General features: G+C 42.6%; 1 protein-coding gene across 2 annotated transcripts in view; it reads left to right on the top strand.

The window, feature by feature from the left end:
* The window catches only part of mindy4b (MINDY family member 4B), a 97,398-nt gene that overhangs the window by 74,437 nt on the left and 1,199 nt on the right, over positions 1–21,762 (top strand). The window contains exons 8-12 of one of the 2 annotated variants that reach the window (XM_048604694.1): positions 4,972–5,037; positions 9,974–10,044; positions 11,890–11,962; positions 12,949–13,125; positions 21,048–21,228. In XM_048604694.1, the coding sequence (XP_048460651.1) occupies positions 4,972–5,037; positions 9,974–10,044; positions 11,890–11,962; positions 12,949–13,125; positions 21,048–21,228 (568 nt within the window). The remainder of the gene's footprint in view (positions 1–4,971; positions 5,038–9,973; positions 10,045–11,889; positions 11,963–12,948; positions 13,126–21,047; positions 21,229–21,762) is intronic. The other variant, XM_048604695.1, reaches the window with a different exon arrangement.

Raw genomic sequence — 21,762 nt, 5'->3', positions numbered from 1 at the left:
AGTGAATAACCTCACATTTATCCAAATTACACTGCATCTGCCATCGATTTGCCCCTCACCCAACCTGTCCAGATCATACTGAAGGATCTCTGCATCCTCGTCACAGTTTACCCTCCCACCCAACTTGATATCAACTGTAAACTTGGAGATGTTACATTTAGTTCCCTCATCCAAATCATTAATATATATTGTGAATAGCTGGGGTTCCAGCACTGATCCCTGTGGTACTCCACTAGTTGCTGCCTGCCAGTTTGAAAAGGACCCATTAATTCCTACTCTTTGTTTCCTCTCTGCTAACCAGTTTTCTATCCATCTCAATATACTTCCCCCAATCCCATGTGCTTTAATCTTGAACATTAATCTCTTATGCAGGACTTTGTCAAAAGCTTGCTGGAAGTCCAAATATACCACATTGACTGGCTTCCCCTTGACAACTCCACTAGTTACATCTTCGTAGCAGATTTGTTAAGCATGATTTCCTCTTCATAAAACCATGCTGACTCTGTCTGATCCTGCCACTGCTTTCTAAATGCTTCGCTATAAAATCCTTGATAATGGATTCGAGAATTTTCCCCACTACCGATAGGCTTACTGGTCTATAATTCCTCACTTTTTGAATATTGGAGTGACATTATCTACCCTCCAATTTGCAGGGACTGTTCCAGAGTTTATATAATCCTGAAGGATGACCATCAATGCATCCACTATTTCTACAGCCACTTCCTTAAGCATTCTGGGATGCAGATTATCAGGCCCTGAGGATTTATCAGCCTTCAATCCCAACAATTTTCCCAGCACCATTTCTCTACTAACTTTGATGTCCCTCAATTCTTCCCTCTCACTAAATCTTGCATTCTCCACATTTCTGGTATCTGATTTGTGTCCTCTTTTGTGAAGACAGAACCAAAATGTGTATTCAGTTGCTCAGCCATTTCTTTGTCCCTTATTATACATTCCCCCATTTCTGTCTGTGGGGGATCTATATTTGTCTTCACCAATCTCTTTCTCTTCATGTACCTGTAGAAACTCTTAGTGTCAGTCTTTATGTTCCCTGCAAGCTTACTTTTTTTATTGTATTTTCCCCTTCTTAATCAATCCCTTGGTCCTTCTTTGCTGAATTCTAAACTGCTCCCAATCCCCAGACATATTATTTTTCCTGGCCAATCTGTATGCTTCTTCCTTGGATCAGATACTATCTTTAATTTTCTTTCAAAGCCATGGATTGGTCCTCTTACCCATTTTGCTTTTGAGCAGGATAGGAATAAACAGTTGTTGCAGTTCCCCCATGCGTTCCTTGAATGTTTGTCATTGCCTATCCCCTGCCATCCCTTTAAATAACTCTCCCCAATCCATCAAGGCCAAATCATGCCTCATATCTACATAGTTTCCTTTATTAAGAATCATCTCCCTAGTCTCCGAAACAACTACCTCACTCTCCATCTTGATAAAAAAAATTGTTATGATTGCTCTTCCCCAAGGGGTCTCGCACAGCTAGATTGGCAATGATTCCCTTCTCGTTACACAGTCTAAGATGGCCTGCTCTCTAGTTGGATCCTCCACATATTGGTCGAGAAAACCATCCCATATACACTCCAGGAATTCCTCCTCAACGGCATTGTGGCGAATTTGATTTGCCCAATCTATGTGCAGATTAAAATCACCCATGATCACCAATATTCCCTCATCAGATGTATCACTACTTTCCTGTTTAGTGCCATTCCCAACATCACCACTGCAGTTTGGGAGTCTATATATGACACCCACGAATGTTATTTGTCCCTTGGTATTTCTCCGCTCTATCCATACAGACTCCACACTGTCAGAGCTAATATCATTTCTTGCTATTGTGTTCATTTCCTCTTTAACCAGCAATGCCACTCCACTACCTTTTCATTTTTGCCTGTCCTTCCTAAATACTGAATACCCTGGGATATTCAGTTCCTATCCCTAGTCACCCTGCAGCCATGTCACCATAATCCCAGTTATATTGTACCCATTTACATCTTTCTGCACAATTAGTTCATCCAGTTTATTGCAAATGTTCCGTACATGAAGGCACAAAGCCTTTACTTGTGTTTTTTTAACACTGTTTGTCTCGCTCTTATTTTTCCTCAATAGACCTGTTTGATCCATGGTAATGCTAACCACATTTCTCCACAGTTCTCAGCCAAATTGCTTGGAGAATGGGTGGTCCCTTGTGCAAAGTCATCTCCCAGGAATTTCTGAAAACTTCAATGAGGGACTTCAATGTCCATCACTAAGAGAGGATAAGCAGTCAAGACAGGTCGACCAAGTTGGTCAACTCACAAAAGACAAGTGGGGGTCAAGTGGTAAAGGAGACAGCAAGATGTGAAACTTGATCTCATCTTCACAAATCTGTCTCCTGCAGAAGCATCTGTCCATGACAGCATTGACAGTATTAAGAATGACCAATGCATAGTCCTTGTGGAGATAAAGTTCCGTCTTCACATTTGTAACACTTTACATCACGTTGTGTGTCGCTACCATTCTGCTAAACACATCTGGGAAGTCAAGGTTGGGCATCAATGTAGAGATGTACAGTATCAACAGCAGCAAATTGCACTCAAACACAATGTGCAGCCACATTGCCCAGCATATCCCCCCGTTTACCATTATGTTCAAGCCAGTGTATCAATCTTGGTATAATGGAGAGTGCAGGAGGGATTGCTGGGAGTAGCTCCAGGCAGACCTAAAGATGAGATGTCAACCTGGTGAACATACAACACAGGACTAATTACATGCCAAACAACATAAAAGTGATAGACAGGAACAAACACAGAGAATGCTGGAGAAACTCAACAAGTCTGGCAGTATCTCTGGAAAGAGAAACAGAGTTAATGTTTCAAGATAGTGATGGACATTGAAGTTCCTCATTGAAGCTTTCAGAAATTCCTGGGAGGTGACTTCGCACAAGGGCTCACCCATTCTCCAAGCAATTTGGCTGAGAACTGTGGAGAAATGTGGTTAGCATTACCATGGATCAAACAGGGCTATTGAGGAAAAATAAGAACGAGACAAACAATGTTAAAACATTCTGCAGACAGGATAGACAGAGCTAAGTGATTCCAAAATCAACAGATCAGACCTAAGCTCTGCAGTCCAGTCGTGAATGGTGGAGGACAACTAAACAACTCACTGGAGGAGGAGGCTTCACATCCACAGTGACGGAAGAGCCCAGTACATCAGTGAAAAAGGTAAAGCTGAAGCTTTCACCACAATCTTCAGCCAGAAGCGCTGACTGGATGATTCATCTCAGCCTCCTCCAGAGAGGACTCCATCGTCACAGAGATAGTAAGAACTGCCGATACTGGAATCTGAGATAACACAGTGTGGAGCTGGAGGAAAACAGCAGGCCAGTCAACCAGGTATTGGACTGGATATCTCTGTTGCTGGATGCTCACTTTACAGTGTTGGTAATGGCAACAGAGGCTTGTGAATTAATTACCCACCTTCACAAATTCATCAGATCACAGGTTAAATTTTATTCTCAGCTCAGCAAGATTGAGGGAAATCTTCAGAATCTACATCAACTCAAAGCAAAGAATAATGGGCTGTACTCAATTGAAGTGATAGAAATACTTTAGTGTGTATAAATTTCTTAAAGAAATATATGTAACTTTTCCAATAATTGCTTTGAGTTATGTTTATAATATGAAAATATTAATTTTCTTCAAATATTTGAATGTTGTATTTTGCTGAAATAAATGCTACTTTTCTTAAAAAAAAGCCTGTTCCTCTGATGCTGGCTGGCCTGCTGTTTTCTTCCAGCTCCACACTGTGTTATCACATCATCACAGATACTATCTTCAGCCAATTTGATTCACTCCACATGATATCAAGAAATGGTTGGAGGCACTGGCTGCAGCAAAGGCTATGGGCCCTGACAACTTTCCTGACAACGGTACTGAAGAATTGTGCTCCCCGAGACAAACTGTTCCAGTACAGTTACCACACTGGCATTGACCCGACAATGTGGAAAGTTTCCTAAGTATGTCCTGTAAACAAAAAGCAGGACAAATTCACCCAGCCAATTACTGCCCCATCAGTCTACTCTCGATCATCAGTAAAGTGATGGAAGGTGTCACCAATAGTGCTATCAAACAGCACCTGCTCAGCAATAACCTGCTCAGTGACACCCAGTTTGGGTTCCGCCAGGGCCACTCAGCTCCTGACCTCATTACAGCCTTGGTTCAAACATGGACAAAAGAGATTAATTCCAGAGGTGAGGTGAGAGACTCATTTGACTGAGTGTGTCATCAAGGAGACCTAGCAAAACTGGAATCAATAGGTATCGGGGGCAACTCTCCAGTGGTTGGAGTCATACCTGGCACATAGAAAGGTGGTCGTGATGGTTGAGGTCAATCATCTTGGCTCCAGGACATCTCTGCAGGAGTTCCTTAGTTTCTCCTTGGCTCAACCATCTTCAGCTGCTTCATCAATGACGTTACCTCCATCATAAGGTCAGAAGTGGGGACGTTCGCCAATGATTGCACAATGTTCAGCACCATTCATGACACCTCAAATTCTGAAGCAGTTCGTGTCCAAAACCTGGACAATATTCAGGCTAAGGCTGAAAATGGCAATTAACATTCATGCTACACAAATACCAGACAATAACCATATTAAACAAGAGAGAATCTAAATATTGCCCATGAACAATCAGTGGCATTGCTATCGCTCAATCCCCCAGGATTAGCATTCTGGAGGGGGGTGGAAGTTACCATTGATGAGAATCTGAATCAGACTCAGCATTTAAATAAAGTGGCTACAAGAACAGGTCAAAGGCTAGGAATACTGCGCAGGTAACTCACCTCCTGACTCCATTATCTTAAGGGCAACTAGGGATGGACAATAAATACTGGCCCCGTGTCCCATGAAACTATCCCTGATAGGAAATCTATCATCATTCAAATTTCTGTGCTGTGTCACTCTTTTCTCAATTTTTTTTAGCTCCAGCTCTTCCAGTTCACTGATAGGGCAAAGCTGCAAAATTTTATTGCCGAACATGTACACTGTGTAAGTACTTACATGTATTAGCAAATGAAAGTATGTTGTAGCATATTGCCTCCAGTTAATGTAAGAACAAAACCTTTGAAGTGTGATGGCCATTGAATGCTTACAGCACTTGTTAACGTAACACATTTAACATAACAAAACACCCTAGGGTGTTTCACAGGAGTTTAATCAACAGCTTGCTTGGAAATTGGTTAGCTCAGTTGGCTGGACAGCTGGTTGCCGATGCCTAACAGTGTGGGGTCAACTCCCATAACAGCTGAAGTTACTATGAAGGTCCCACCTTCTCAACATTGCCCCTTTTATGAGATGTGGTGACCCTCAGGTGATACTGCCTCCAGTTGTCTCTCTCACTCAAGTGAAAGAGGGGTCTATGGTGACTGCTAATCATTAGAACATAGGAAATAGAAGCAGGAGAAGCATTCAGCCCATCAAGTCTCCTCTGCCATTCAGATAAATTATGGCTGATCACCTATCTCCACGCCTTTTGTCCTCACCATCCCAATATCCTATAATGCCTTTAGTGTCCTGAAATGTCAGGGGAGGCAATGGCCTAGTGATATTATCGCTGGACTGTTAATCACGAGACCCAGATAACTTGCTGGGGACCTGGGTTCAAATCCTGCCATGGCTGATGGTGGAATTTGAATTCAATTTAAAAAATATCTGGAATTAAGAATCTAATGGTGACCATGAATCCATTGTTGGAAAAACTCACCTGGTTCACTAATGCCCTTTAGGGAAGGAAAGTACAATCCTTACCTGGTCTGGCCTATATGTGATTCCAGACCCACAGCAATGTGGTTGACTCTGAACTGCCCTCTGGGCAATAAGGGATGGGTAATAAGCTGCCTACCCAGCAACATCCTCATCCTGTTAATGAATAAAGGAAAAAAATATCTATTGATTTCTGGGTTGAAGACAGAAAGTTCATGAGTGAACTTTCAGAAACCTCTAGGGTCAAGAATTCCAAAGATTTGTTCCCCTCTAGTGAACAAAATCCTCCTCATCTCAATCTTAAATGACTTGCCCCTCATTCTGAGACTGTGGTCCTCTGGTTCTAGACTCACCAGCAAAGGACACCAGTTTTTTGAGTGTGTTACTTGTATCCTAGACCTGATACTGAAAATTCTTGCCGCCTTGTCTCTTTTTAGGAATGTTTAAAATTGTAATTCTGTTAATGTTGTCAAATTTTGTAAAATGTCTGTCCTTTATATAAATGATTTGGATGAGAATATAGAAGGTATGGACGACACCAAACTTGGTGGCATAGTAGACAGTGAAGAAGATTTTCTAAGATTACAAAGGGATCTTGATCAAATGGGTCAATGGGCTGAAAAATGGCAAATGGAGTTCAATCTGTATAATTGCAAGATATTGCAGTTTGGTAAAACAAAAGTAGGGCCTTGGGTAGTGTTGTAAAACAGGGACCTAGGGGTTCAGGTACATAATTCTTTATAGTTTGCGTCACATATGGACAGGATGGTTAATGAGGTGTTCAGCATGCTTGCCTTCATTGCTCAGACCTTTGAGTATAGGAGTTGGGAAGTCATGTTGAGATTGTATAGGATATTGGTAAGGTCTCTTCTTGGAATATTGTCCTGTTCTGGTCACCCAGTTATAGAAAGGATATTATTAAGCTGGAGTGGGTTCAGAAGAGATTTACCAGGATGTTGCCAGGTATAGACGGTTTGAGCTATAAAGAAAGGCAGGATAGGCTGGGAATTTTTTCATTGGAGCGTAGGAGGTTGAGCAGCAACCTTGTAGAGGTTTATAAAATCATGGGGAGTATAGAAACGGTTAATGGTAGGTGTCTTTTCTCTAGGATAGGGGCTTTCAAGACTAGGGGCGCATTAAGGTGAGAGGAGAGAGATTTAAAAAAGACACGAGGGACAAATCTTTTACACAGAGGGGTGGTTCACGTGTGGAATAACCATCCTCAAGAAGTGATGAATGTGAGTACAATTACAATGTTTAAAAGACATTTAGATAAGTATGTGAATAGGAAAGGTTTGCAGGGATATGGGCCAGCAGCAGGCTGGTGGGATTGGTTTACTTTGGGATTCTGTTGGCATAGACTGGTTGGACCGAAGGGTCTGTTTCCGTGCTATATTATTCTGTGACGTTATGACAATTGTGCTTGATGACACTTGGTGACTCTGTTGTAGTTCATTGCTGGTTTTCAGATGAGCAACTGCTCCACATGTCTTAATATAACCCAACCTGGGCGGCTGTTACTCTAACTGGGGTACAGTGCTGTCATCCCTCTGTCTCTCTCTGACCAGTAAAGGGAATTATAAAAGTAAGAATTGGGAGTGTGAATTGATAAAGAAATAAAGAAAGACTTGCATTACTTTAACATAAGACCATTGACATTCCAAAATGCTTTACAGCCAGAGATGTACTTTGCAGTGTCGTGCTTCTGTAAATGTACGAAATGTAGCAGCCAATTTATACAGCCTCTGTATAAAGTAATGGAAGTCAAAGGGTTAACCGAGGTGCTAGGCTGAAGTTCTGCCCAGTATGATATAGAATGGGTGGAACATCAGGCAGTTCAGGAACTGTTCAAGTAGTTTTAGATAGTTCTGGGCAGTTATAGTTAGAGACAGTCATGGCTTTTAACCCCCATGCTACCATCAATATAATGGTAGCTTGTACATAGTTACAGAAGTGTAATAAACCTTATCCTGCTACCTAAAATAAATACTTCTTCTGTTGAACTTACTTGTGCATCATTCATCATCAGTAACCATGGGAAAGGCCCGAGACTAGCTTAGTAGTAGGACTGAAGCATTTTTGTCCAGGTCAGCAATTATTGCTCATCCCTAATTGCCTTGAAGAAGGTAGTGGTGAGCTGCGATCTTGAACCGCTGCAGTATTTGGAGTGTAAGGGCATCTACAGTGCCATCAGGAAGGGAGTTCCAGTATTTTGAAGCAGCAATGGAGAATGAATGGTGATATATTTCCAAATCAGGATTGTGTGTGACTTGGAGGGGAATTTGCATGTGGTGAAGTTCCTATGCATATGCTGCTGTCACCCTTCTAGGTAGCAAAGGTTGGGATTTGGGAAGGTGCTGTTGGAGGAGCTTTCATGAGCTGCTGCAATGCACCTAGTAGATAGTACACATTGCTTCCACTGTACATTGGCAGTGAAAGGATTGAATGTTGAAGGTAGTGGATGTAGTGTCAATCAGGCGGACTGCTATGATCTGGATGGTATCAATCTACTTGAGAGTTATTGGAGCTGTATCCAATGAGGCAAGTGAAGAGCATTCCATCACACTCTTGACTTGTGCTTTGTAGATGGTGGACAGGTTTTGGGAAGACAAGAGCTGAATGATCACTGGAGAATTCCCAACCTTTGACTTGCTCTTGTGGACACAGTACTTGCTTGGATGGTCTGGTTCACATTATGATCAATGGTAACCCCCAGGGTGCTGATAATATCATCTCATGGAATTTGTAATTGAATGCTCATTCAATATTTCTCCTCCAGGGTTCAGCTGAGGTTCAGTGCATGTTGCTGTAGGAGATTATGGGTTTAAGACCTGCTCCAAAGTCTTGAACACAAAATCACACTGGTCTGTCAGATTGCTGCAGATTTCTATGTGTGCCATTAACCTGAGCTTGGCCTGCACCTTGGGCATAAAAGATCTCATGCCAACTCTTTAAAGAAAGACAGGGTGGTTGCCTCAGTGTTTGCATTATGCCTCAACTGACACATGATCTATTTGTAATCTCATTGTTGTTTGCGAAAGCTTTTTGTATAGAAATTGGCTGCTGTGTTTCCTAAAAAGTAAAGTCCCCATACTCTTGCCAGACCATAGGATTGCTCATTAGAGAAAGATGGCTGGTGGTGGTTTAATCTCTGGGTCACCATACAACAGGCAAGGGCAGGGTTGAAAACCCGAGTCATTTATGGTAACTTCAGCTCGTGTGGGAATTGACCCACACTGTTGGTGTCACTCTCTGTCACAAGCTAGCCATGCAGTCAACCGAGCTAATCTTCAATCTATTCTCATAGCTGAAGTTCCCCATCCCCTGGACCATTTTTGTAAATTTCTTCTGCGCTGTCTCCAATCCAACAAAATCCTTGCAAGTCTTTGGAAGTTCTCACCACAGAGATCTATGGGGGCAGAGTCCTTGTGTGTATTTAAGGCTGAGATAGATAGATTCTTGATCAGAAGGGGAAATCAAGTTAACAGGGAAAATGCAGGAAAGGGGATGTGAGGAATGTCGGATCTGCCAGGATCCTGTTGAATGGGAGAGTAGGCTCGAGTGGCCAAATGATCTATACTTGGTCCTATTTCTTATGGTCTTATGGTCTAAGACACTAAATGCCAAATGTTATGTCAATATGCTTTCACTGGGTGGCATTGGAGTGATGCCCAATAGCATGGTGCCCAGACCAATATTCCAGGTGAGTTCAAGCAAGCGTCTGATATAAGTTCAGCATTATCACCTTGTTCTTGTATTTTATGCCCCTTTAAAATAAAGCCCAGGATACAATATGCTTTATTAACCTCTCTCTCCAACTGTCCTGCACCCTTAATGATCTGTGCACACATACACACTGGTCCCTCTGCCCTTGCACCACATTTAGAATTGTACCTCTTATTTTATTCTTTCAATGTTAGTTCTCCAAAGTGTATCTCCTCACACTTCTCTGCATTAAACTTCATCAGCCACCCATGTGTCCAGTTCATCAATTTATCTTACTCCTTAAAGTTCAACATTGTCCTCCTCTATTTGCGATCTCAGTGGAGACATAAATCCACTGAGAACACTTAAAGTATTTGTTAAAGTATCAGAAATGACCAATTTTACAGGAAGACATCAAAGAATTTGTTAGCACATGGAATGATCCCATGCAAATACAAAAACAGTATTGTATTCTGGTTTTATGTAGCTATTTGACTCTAATTTCCCGTCTGATTAGTTTAAAGGTGAAGGAAGTCATGCAGTCATTCTGTTCCTCTACAGTTTACTCTTGTCAAGGACCTTGGAAAGGTAAGCGAGTTCAGGAGTTGGATAGTAATGTGGGACCTAAATCTTTCAAAAGTACAGTACTGTTTCTACACAAAGCATTGCAGCAATTAATTTATCAATGCTGCACAGAGAATCACTCAGGACAAGAATCATTCATGGAAAAAAGAGGAAACTTGATGTCCAATGTAAAATTAATTTCAAGGTGGAGGCCAAGCTCAAATAACAGAAGGAAACTCAAGCCTTCAACTCACCCACCTTATCAAATATCACCTCACTGTTTCTAACTCTAACCCTAACCCTAACCATAACGCTAATCCTAACACCGACCCTAATCCTAACCCTAACCCTAACCCTAATCGTATCCCTAACCCTAATCGTATCCCTAAACCTAACCCTATCCCTAACCTAATCCCAATCCTGACACCAACCCTAAACCTAACCCTAACCCTATTGCAGGACATGTGGATTTAGCATTGGGCTCTCCCATCACCCCAAGATCCGCAATTTTTGAGTGGAAGAAAGTCGCCCTCAGTCTCGAGGGTCTGACCTAGAGAACAGAATGTGCAGTCCATGTTAAATATGTAAGATGATGTTTCTCTTGTGGTTCAGTATGATAGTGTATTGAAGTACTATGCCGTAGCGCTTTGGGACAATGGTTTTATACTCACTGGACTCACATCTGTAGAACCATGAGCAGTTTTGGTCCCCTAATTTAATGAAAGATATTTCATGAGAGGTAGTTCAGATAAGGGTCACTAGGATGATCCCTGGTATGGAGGGACTGGTATATGAGCAAAGGCTAAACAGATTGGGACTCTACTCACTGGAGTTCAGAAGAATGAGAGGTGATCTCGTTAAAACATATAGGAGTCTTAAGAGAAAACTCAGCAGATTTGGCAGCATGAGTGGAGAGAAAACAGAGTTAACGTTTCAGGTCCTGTGGCCCTTTTTCAGATCTTTCTGATGAAAGGTCACTGGACCCGAAACATTAACTCTGCTTTCTGTCCACGGATGCTGCCAGACCTTCTGAGGTTTCCCAGCAATTTCTGATTTTGTTCCTGATTTCCAGCATCTGCAGTTCTTTGGGGTTCTTTTTGTTTAGCATTCATTAAGGGAATAGAGAGGGTAAACGCTGAGAGGATGTTTCCCCTCATGGCAAGGTCTAGGACCAGAGGGCACAGACTCAGAATAAAGGGGCACCAATTTCAGATTGAGATGAGGAGGAATTTCTTCTCTCAAAGAATTGTGACTGTTTGGAGCACCTTGCCACAGAGAGCTGTGGGGGTAGAATCCTTGTGTATGTTTAAGGCTGACATGGAAAGATTCCTCATTAGTAAGGGATTCAAGGGTAACAGGGAAAATGTAAGAAAGTGGATATGAGGAATGTTGGATCAGCCATGATCCTATTGAATGGTGGAACAGGCTCAAAGAGCCAAATGCCTTACTCCTGCTCCTATTTCTTATGGTCTTATGGTCTAAGACACCAAATGCCAAAGGTTATGGCATTATGCTTTCACTGGGATGCGTTGGGTACAGTGGAAAAGGAAAGGATTACATTTAAGTCACTCCTTTTTCCTGCATCCTTCTCTAACTCTCTCTTCCCATAAGATGCAGCAGGTCTCTATTCCCTCACCAGATTTATAAAGTGATGAACAATGGTACAGATTATAACAACAGTAACTGTTTCCTCGTCCTATTCACATCCTCGTCTTTAGTCAATTTCGATTAATTTCCCAGAAGTGCGAACAATTTGTGGATCTGCTTAACGTGGGTTGGGTTGTGTTGGGATGTATTGGGTTGGGTGGGATTGGGTTGGGTTGTGTTGGGCTGGGGTGGGTTCTTTCTGATATATTGTCCTTGTTGCAGGCTCTATAATGATATGGACTGTACAACCCCTCACCTCTTGCAGGTGAGCCTGGGAAACTTCGTCTGCACACAAGTAAGAATTAATATTTTAAACTAGGTGTTTCTTAAAAATAAAAATCTAGTGGGGTCCCCATCATAACTTGCACTGTGTCCTGTTTATACCTGTTCTCAATTACCTGATTAGCTCATGATATGGCAACACTTCAGTTTTAAATGTCTCTTCCTTGGTTTTAAATCACTGTATGGTCTTACCCTTCCCTGCCTCTGAAAACTCCATTAACCTTACAATCCTCTAAGAGCTCTGCACCTCTCCAGTCCTAATATTTTGCATATGTTTGACTTCACAAGCTGCACTGTTGGCTGTTCTCTCGACTGCCTAAGCCACAGGTTTTGGACTTCCTTCCCAGAGGTGTTCAAGAGGATGAATACTTGGATATAAATAGTGTGCAGGCATACAGAGAAAAGGCAGGGGGAATGGCACTCGGTAGTAGAACAGGCACAGGTACAATGGGCCAAATGGCCTCCTTCTGTACCAGAACATTTTTGTGATTCTGCGAAACTCACCATCTGTCAATCTCCTTTTCTTCTTTTAGGCATTCCATAAAATCTTCATCTTTGCTTATCCTAAAACATACTTAAGCTGGAGTCAAACGATAACACTCCTGTGAAGTGCCTCAGGAAATGTGGTAATGTTGTAAACAGCTGAAAAGCTTATCAACAGTAATTTTCTAGGTTAGAAACATAGAAATATGGAGTTGGAGCAGGCCATTCAGCCCATTGAGCCTGCTCTGCCATTCAATATGATCATGACTGATCCTCCAAACCAGTACCTTGTTCCTGCTTTCTCCCCCATGCCCTTTGATCTCTTTTGCCACAAGATCTATATCTATAGGATATTTCGCCTCCTCAGTCCCATCAGAGTCCTGGAAATAAAGTGCTAGTGTGTAACTTACAACACTATCTAATTCTAACCACCACCCCCAAAAAGAAACCATCATTTTTAAAATCTTTACATTAGGAAACATACTGGTTCATCTCTGTTTTGTATCATCCTCTCAGGCCCTCATAAACCTCATGCTCACTGGGAGAGCTAGTCCGAACGTTTTCAATGGAGACCAACAATATGATAACCAAGGTGTCCTGCTTAAAGAACCAAAGCATGGAGTCCTTGCCAGAAGTGATGTGGGCTATCTCTACTGGAACAGACATGAACTAGACCACGAGAATCTCCCACAGGTAACTTTCTGTGTTTTTTTTTGAAGCTGTAAAGGTGGGACTGTCAAATTTGTCCTAGTGCAAAATCACCAAACTGTGTTTTTCCATGAAAGCCGGGAATGAGTTATCAGCTACACCTCCCAAAAGGTTGGCAGCAAATGCTTCCCAGCTCTTGATGTCTTCCGCATTGCTGTTTAATTGATTGGAGGCCTGCTTTCTCCATTTACTGGGCAAGAATGCCCTACCTTGGAGAGCTGTCGACCAATCTGTTCGTCAATAGCTTCCTAACTCAACAGCGCCACCATGGGCAGTGACTGCTGCTGGGACTACAGCTAGTGTCTGGACAAAAGATGAATGCAAGGGTTCTTTTGCTGATTTGATTTGATTTGATTTATTACTGTCACGTGTACCTAGGTACAGTGAAAAGTTTTGTTTTGCATGCAGTACAGGTTGATCATACCATACAAAGTACATATAGGGTAATAGAACAGAGCAAAGAATACAATGTTATTAGCTGCAGAGAAGGTGCACAAAGAGAGGTATCAACATTTAAATTTAAAATTTAAAAGATCCATTCAGAAGTCTGATAACAGGAGGGAAGAAACTGTTAGTGAATCTGTTGGTACATGCTTTTGTATCTGGATGGGCGCAAGCTAAGAAGCCTGGGACAGGGAGAGGGGAATGATGGGAAACTCAACAGGTCAGGTAGCATCTGTGGAGAGAGAAAGACAGTTAACAAAACTCATTCTGAAGAAGGGTCACTAGACTCAAAACATTCACACTCTCCACAGATGCAGTCAGACCTGCTGAGTTCCTCCAGCAATGTCTGTTTTCATTTAAGAAAGGGTCCTAGCTGTTTTGTAGCATGTATGAACTCCTGTGTTTCAAGAGGGCAGCTCATCACCACTCTCTCAACTGGGGCGATTAGTGATGAACAGTGAAGGCTGAAGTGATGCCCAGGTCTTGTATGTATAAAGTCCAAGAGGCAGTGTAAGATTGGATATTACCATGATTACTGCTGGGACACAACCTGTTAGTCAGCACTATCAAGAGAAAAAATCTTTATTCACCTCTCTTTTTGTAAGGTTCATACAAAAACACAGAAACAGGCCACTCAGCCAGAGCTGAACTTTAAGCCTCAGGCCCTCCTCCATTGTAATTCATCAAACCTAGCAGCAAATTTTATTCTCTCACAGGATGGTCAGTATCACTGACTAGGCCAGCATTTGCTGCCTGTCTCGAATTGAGCTCGTCATTGTCTTCAGGAAGCAGAATGGAGGGCACGTCCCTGTCTGCATCAATGGTGCTGAGGTGGAGATAGTCAAAAACATCAATTTCCTGGGAGTGACGATTACCGACAATCTGTCTTGGTCCACCCACACACACGCGATGGTCTACATCCTCAGGAAGCTAAGGAAATTTGGCATGTCCACAAGGATTTTTACCAGTTTTTATAGATGCACCATAGAAAGCATTCTATCCAGATGCATCACAGCTTGGTATGGCAACTGCTCTGCCCAAGCCTCAAGAAACTACAGAGAGACATGAACACAGCCCAGTCCATCACGCAAACCATCCATTGACTCCATCTATACTTCTCACTGCCTCAGGAAAGCAACCAACATCATCAAAGACACCTCCCACTCCATTATACTGTCTTCCACCTGTTCCATCGAGCAGCTGATATAAAAGTTTGAATACACAGACGAATAGATCTAAGAACAGCTTCCTCCCTGCTGTTATCAGATTTTTGAATGAACCTCTCAAATGTTAACTCTGATCTCACTCTCTCTGCACCTTCTCTGCGGCTGTAACACTATATTCTGCACTCTGTTCTGCTGCCCTGATGCACTTGGTATGGTTCGATCCGCCTGTTTAACATGCAAAACAACACTTTTCACTGTATCATGTGACAACAGCAATAAATCAATCAATCATTTCCCCTGAGAAAATATTGAAGATCCAATGTCTTGATCTGCTGCAGTCCCTGGCGTGTGGGGGCTGCTAGGGACAACAGTTCCAGAATTTTGCCTTATTCCTTTCTCCCTCATCTAGTCATTGTGCTTCTCCTTAAGAGCCTCAGTACCTGTCACCAGAACTATTCCTTAGATAGCAAATTCCACATTCTAACCACTTGCTTGATAAAAGCATTTCTCTCACCTTTTTCTTAGAAAAGGAACCCTTTGGACCAAGATTCTGAACTTATATTGGGCCCTGAAATTAGTTGCAAGGCTTTTTTTTCCCTTTATTCTTTCACGGGATGAGGGCGTTGCTGCCTAGGCAGCATTTAATGCCCATCCCTAATTGCCCAGAGGGCAGTTAAGAGTCAACCACATTGCTGCGGGTCTGGAATCATATGTAGGCCAGACCAGGTAAGGATGGCAGTTTCCTTCCCTAAAGGACATTAGTGAACCAGATGGGTTTTTCCTGACAATTGACAATGGATTCACAGTCGTCATTAGATTCTTAATTCCAGATACTTTATTGAACATAGAACATAGAACATAGAACATTAAAGCGCAGTACAGGCCCTTCGGCCCTCGATGTTGCGCCGACCTGTGAAACCAATCTGAAGCCCATCTAACCTAAACTATTCCATTATCATCCATATGTTTATCCAATGACCATTTAAATGCCCTTAAAGTGGGCGAGTCTACTATTTTTGCAGGCAGGGCATTCCACGCCCTTACTACTCTCTGAGTAAAGAACCTACCTCTGACATCTGTCCTATATCTATCACCCCTCAATTTAAAGCTATGTCCCCTCGTGCTAGCCATCACCATCCGATGAAAAAGGCTCCCACTGTCCACCCTATCTAATCCTCTGATGATCTTGTATGTCTCTATCAAGTCACCTCTTAACCTTCTTCAACTTGGATTCAAACCCGGGTCCCCAGAACATTATCTGGGTTTCTGGATTAACAGTCCGGCGATAATACCACTCGGCCATCGCCACCCATTTGCACATGAACAACCAGATTTGGCTGGATATTCTGTTGTTGACATTGCACTTCAGGCACTAACAATATCTTAAAGAAAGAGGTTTTATAGATCTGTACTTAGTGATGCAAAACGTTACTTTGTGGATCAGTTCCAGTGTAGCTGGACACTCTAGGATGTAGTTAATGGCATATATACGTTACAGAGCTGTAGGACGCTGTGCACACACTTTGTCAAATGTCATACTCATAAACTGTGCCTACACAGTTATATAATCTGTGCCCTGACTGCTCTGGTAATTCTGCAAAGCAATTCTTTTGATACAAGGCTATAAACAGAGAAACTGCGCTGTTGACATTCCTGATCAGGGAAAGGTCAAAGCCTTGCAGCAACACTGGGCAGTCCATTATTATAAGTCTCTCGTATGAGGTGATAGCTATCTCAGTGGAATGGTATTCAACAGTCCCATGTTAATGTTTCACTCATATGGATTCAGGTCTCACCTTGGCAGATAGTGAAATTTGAATTAAATTGAAATCTGGAATTTCAAAAAAGTTAGCTTAATGGGAACCATGTGTTGTTTGTCATTGAAACCTAGGGAGGCGATGCCCTAGTGGTATTATTGCTGGATTGCTAATCCAGAGACCCAGATAATGTTCTGGGGAACTGGGTTCAAATCCCGCTACGCCAGATGATGGAATTTGAATTCAATAAAACAAACCCTGAAATTAAGAGTCCATGACCATGAATCAATTATCAGGAAAAACCCACCTGGTTCACTAATTCCCTGTAGGAAAGGAAACTGCCATCCTTGCCTCATCTGGCCTACATGTGACTCCAGACCCACAGCAAAATTGTTGACTCTTAAATGCCCTCTGGGCAATAAATGCTACCTAGCCAGCGAAGCCCTCATCCCATGAATGAATAAAACAAGTTCACTAAGTGAACTTCGATAGTCAGAGACTTTTTGCCAGGGCGGAAATGGGGCAAATTTTAAGGTGATTGGAGGAAGGTATAGGAGAGATGTCAGAGGTAGGTTCTTCACACAGAGAGTGGTGGGCGTGTGGAATGCGCTGCCGGCAGTGGTAGTGGAGTCAGATACTTTAGAGACTTTTAAGCAACTCTTGGATAGGCACATGGAGGATAGTAAAATGTAGGGTATGCAGGGTAGATTGATCTTAGTAGGATAATAGGTCGGCACAACATCGTGGTTCGAAGGGCCTGTACTGTGCTGTACTGTTCTATGTTCTATGATCTATGTTCTAATGATCTTTCGTGCTTAAAGGAATGTCCTTCTTCTAGGTAAGGGAATTGGACTGGCCTAATTCAACTCCTGACCCACAGAAATATGGCTGACCCTTAACTACTCACTGATCTAAATGGATAATGAATGAAGGCCTTGCCAATGAAGCCCACATCCCATCTAAAAGCTTTAAAAATGTGATACATAAGATGGGCATAGATCAGTTCAGCCAAGTCTTGCGTTTCTGTGTTGCATTGTGTGACTTTTATGATAATCAATGGGAAAGAAGACTGCTAATTTTCTTGGTAACTGCAATTGATCATGACCAGGCAGTCGCCATGGTAATGTGCAATCTCGCTTAACCAAAGAAGTACTAAATTATCAGGATCCTTTTTTTGAAGGGCCTCCGCTTCAAGAACTCAATTTGTGTAACTGTCAAATGAACGCAATGAGAGTGGGAAAGATTTTATAACGCACATGAATTGTAAATCATATGACCATGACTGTACCAGATCTGAAAGTTCCAGCCTTGATTTGTTTGTGTTGCTGTAATTGTTCTGAGTTTGATTATGCGAATCTGTTTACTATTGGTGGTCACTGTGTCTGCATGGTTAAGACTGGGTGTGACTCAAGGGAAAGTTGATAAAATGTAGAGATAGCTAGAATCCTGAGCTAGAACATGGATTCAACTTCTCAAAACATTATGAACAAAACCTGTGGCACTGCTGTGTCATCCCTGTGGATCTCCGAGACATAATCTATACAATTCCTGAGCTTGTACTCCACTAACCCCTGAATGAAAGCTGCAGCTTTGTTTTTTATCTCCCTATATGGATAGATCAAGGAAACTGTAATTATTAACTTTAAAGGTGAGAAGCTTAAGGGGGACATTTAGCAGAATCATTCAAAATTCTAGAGAGTTTTGTTTGAGTAAATTCAGGAGAAAAGTGTATATCTTGTAACGTTGTATGTCAGCAATTCGAGTAGATTGGAAGTGTTAATTTCTGCGGAGACCATCTCAGGTAGCTTCACTACCTTCAAACCTCTTTGTTGGTATTGGTTGAGCTGCATTTTGGGAGGGATGCCCACAAAATGTCTCATGTAGAAGTAGGTTCTGACTTGATTAAACTGTGGTGTTTTGTTATATTTTACTTAGTAGCTGGTTAAAATATGTCTAATATTCATGCTGCACAAATGCTGGGCAAGATCGTCTCCAGCCAGAGTCAATCTAAGCGCTGACCCTTGACATTCAATGGCGTTACCATCACTGAATCCCCCAGTGTCATTATCCTGGGCATTACCTTTGATCAGAAATAGAACTGGACTCACCATATAAACACAATGGCTACAAGAGTAGGTTAGAGGCTAGGAATACTGTGGCGAGTAACTCACCTCCCATCCATCATCACCAAGGCATAAGTCAGGAGTGTAATGGAATACTCCCCACTTGCCTGGATGAGTGCAGCCCCAACAATACTCAAGAAGCTTAACACCATCCAGGGCAAAGCAGCCTACTGGATTGGCATTACATCTACAAGCATCCACTCCCTCCACCACCGATTCTTAGTAGCAGTACGTATCGTCTACAAGATGCACTGCAGAAATTCACCAAAGATCCTCAGGCAGCACATTTCAAGCCTACGACCACTTCCATCTAAAAGGACAAGGGCAGCAGGTATGTGGGAACTCCACCACCTGCAAGTTCCTCTCCAAGCCACTCACCATTCTGACCTGGAAATATATTGCCGTTCTTTCACTCTCACTAGGTCAAAATCCTGGAATTCCCTCCCTAACGGCATTGTGGTTCAACCCACAGCACATAGACTGCAGCGGTTCAAGAAGGCAGCTCATCACCACCTTCTCCAAGTGCAATCAGAAACAACATCCACATACCACGGGTTAATAAAAATAAATATAAGATTGCCTCTTGTGAGACATACGATGCAAATGAAGAGTAGATAGACATTGCTACTTTAGCTACATGCTCTTAAAAGTAGGAACAAACACTCAGAATCTTTCTGCTACTCTGGTGAACATACTACCAACCCTAGGACAAAGATTAGCTCTTCCCATGAACCGTCCTTTATACCTGGATAGGCAGAGCTTAAATCTTTCCAGTACTAACTGCCTAATACAACATTGTCCACTGGCAGAAGGGTTGGTATGACCAAAGGAAACCTTCTTAATTCACTTGTGGGACATGAGCATCGCTGGCTGAGCCAACATGTATTGCCCATCCCCAGCTGCCCTTGAGAAGGTGATGGTGAGCTGCCTTCTTGAACCATTGCAGTCATGTGCTACAGGCAGACCCACAATGCCCTTGGGGAGGGAATTCCAGGATTTTGACCCAGCGACAGTGAAGGAATGGCAATATCATTCCAAGTCAGGATGCTGAGTGGCTTAGAGGGGAACTTAAAGATGGTGGTGTTCCCATATATCTGCTGCCCTTTTCCTTCTAAATGGAAGTGGTCGTGGTTTTAGAAGGCACTGTCTAAGGATCTTCGGTGATGTCAGTTGTGCATCTTGTAAATTGTATGCACTACTGCTACTGAGTGTCGGTGGTGGAGGGAGTGGATGTTTGTGGATGTGGTGCCAATCAAGCGGGCTGCTTTGTCCTGGATGGTGTCAAGCTTCTAGAGTGTTGTTGGAGCTACATCCATCCTGGAAAGTGGGGAATATTCCATCTTGACACATAATTTTAAAGATAATCGGCATAAAAAAGGGGAGATGAGGAGACAATTATTTTACGCATCTGGAAGAAACAGCCTAAAAGGGTGCAGTGGGAGTAAATTCAATAGTAGCTTTTAAAAGGAAGTTGGTTATACTTTTGGAAAGCATACATTAAAGTGCCTGTGAGGAAAGAACAGAGGCTGAGTTTTACAGTTCCCTTCTGATGGAGGACGCAATCAGAGTGGCCCATGTATTTTTCCAACTGAATTGCCCACCACCTACCCCACACCCTCACCATGACTTTCTGGGCGACAGGTAAGGCCCAGAGCAGTCCACCTGCCTTTGTCTCAGTTGAGACCCTCAAGTAGCCAATTATTGGCCACTTAAGAGATGCTTCCTGTCTTCATCGATAGTAGGAACTGCAGATGCTGGAGAATCTGAGATAACAAGGTGTAGAGCTGGATGGACACAGCAGGCCAAGCAGCATCAGAGGAGCAGGAAGGCTGACGTTTCGGTCCTAGACCCTTCTTCAGAAAAATGTCACGTCGGGGAAGAACCAATGACTGTTGTGAGGCTGGATAGGCTGGGGCCTTTTTCCCTGAAATGTAGGAACCTGAGGGGTCACCTTAAAGAGGTTTATAAAATCATGATGGGCATGGACAGGGTGAAAAGAATAGGTTTTTTTTCCTTAGGAGAGGGGAGTCCAAAACTAGAAGGGATAGGTTTAAGGTGAGAAGGAAAAGATTGAAAAGGGACTGGAGGGGTAACTTTTTCACACAGGCGATAGTTCATATCTGGAATAAACTGCCAGAGGAAGTGGTAGATGCAGGCACAATTTACAACATTTAAAAGAGATTTGGACTTGTACATGAACAAGAAAGGTTTAGAGGCTTATGATCGGCATGGATAAGTTGGACCAAAAGGCCTGTTTCTGTGCTGTATGACTCTTTGACTCTATTTAACCATCTCAAACAAACAGGGACTGCAGTCAAAGTTAATCCAACAAATAAAATTTATCCTTTAATCTGCAGCACAATGGATTAATGTTACAATGGTTCCTGCAACTGATCCTGTTTGTTTACTTTTGCCAGGTTGTAAGCATGTTGAAAACTCCCAAGCTCCCGATATGGCTGTGCAACATCAATGACACTTTCAGTGTACTGTTCAATACCAATAGACTCCTCTTGTCTGACTGGAGGATGGAGCATCTCTTCGATCTGTATTTTTACAGCGGCCAGTCTTCGCAGACAAAAACCGTCACTCTAACAATCGGTACACGCTTTGAAATCAAATGTAAAATGATCATTTGGCTCTGTGCTAGTACTCTGCATTAGGCAGTTGTGGGCTCACCTCCTACTCCAGTTACTTCAGGCACATAATCACCATCCTGACTTGGAAACATATCGCCATTCCTTCGACAAACTGCAGAGCTGGATGAACACAGCAGGCTAAGCAGCATCATAGGAGCAGAAAGGCTGACGTTTCGGGCCTAGACCCTTCATCAGAAATGATTTCTGATGAAGGGTCAGCCTTTCTGCTCCTATGATGCTGCTTAGCCTGCTGTGTTCCTCCAGCTCTGCACCTTGTTGTCTCGGATTCTCCAGCATTTGCAGTTCCTACTATCTCTCGCCATTCCTTCATTGTCCCTGGTCAAAATCCAGGAATTCCCTCATTGTGGGTCTACCAATAGCACATAGATTGCAGCATTTTGAGAAGGCAGCTCACCACCACCTTCTGAACGGCAGCTAGGGACAGGAAATAAATGGTGGTCCAGCCAGCAATGCCTAAATCCCATGAGCGATTTTT

This window comes from Rhincodon typus, chromosome 13 (genome assembly GCF_021869965.1).
Source record: "Rhincodon typus isolate 14 chromosome 13, sRhiTyp1.1, whole genome shotgun sequence".
NCBI lineage: Eukaryota > Metazoa > Chordata > Chondrichthyes > Orectolobiformes > Rhincodontidae > Rhincodon > Rhincodon typus.
The sequence above is the reverse complement of the archived record's forward strand: the minus strand, read 5'-3'. Positions and strand labels throughout refer to the sequence as shown.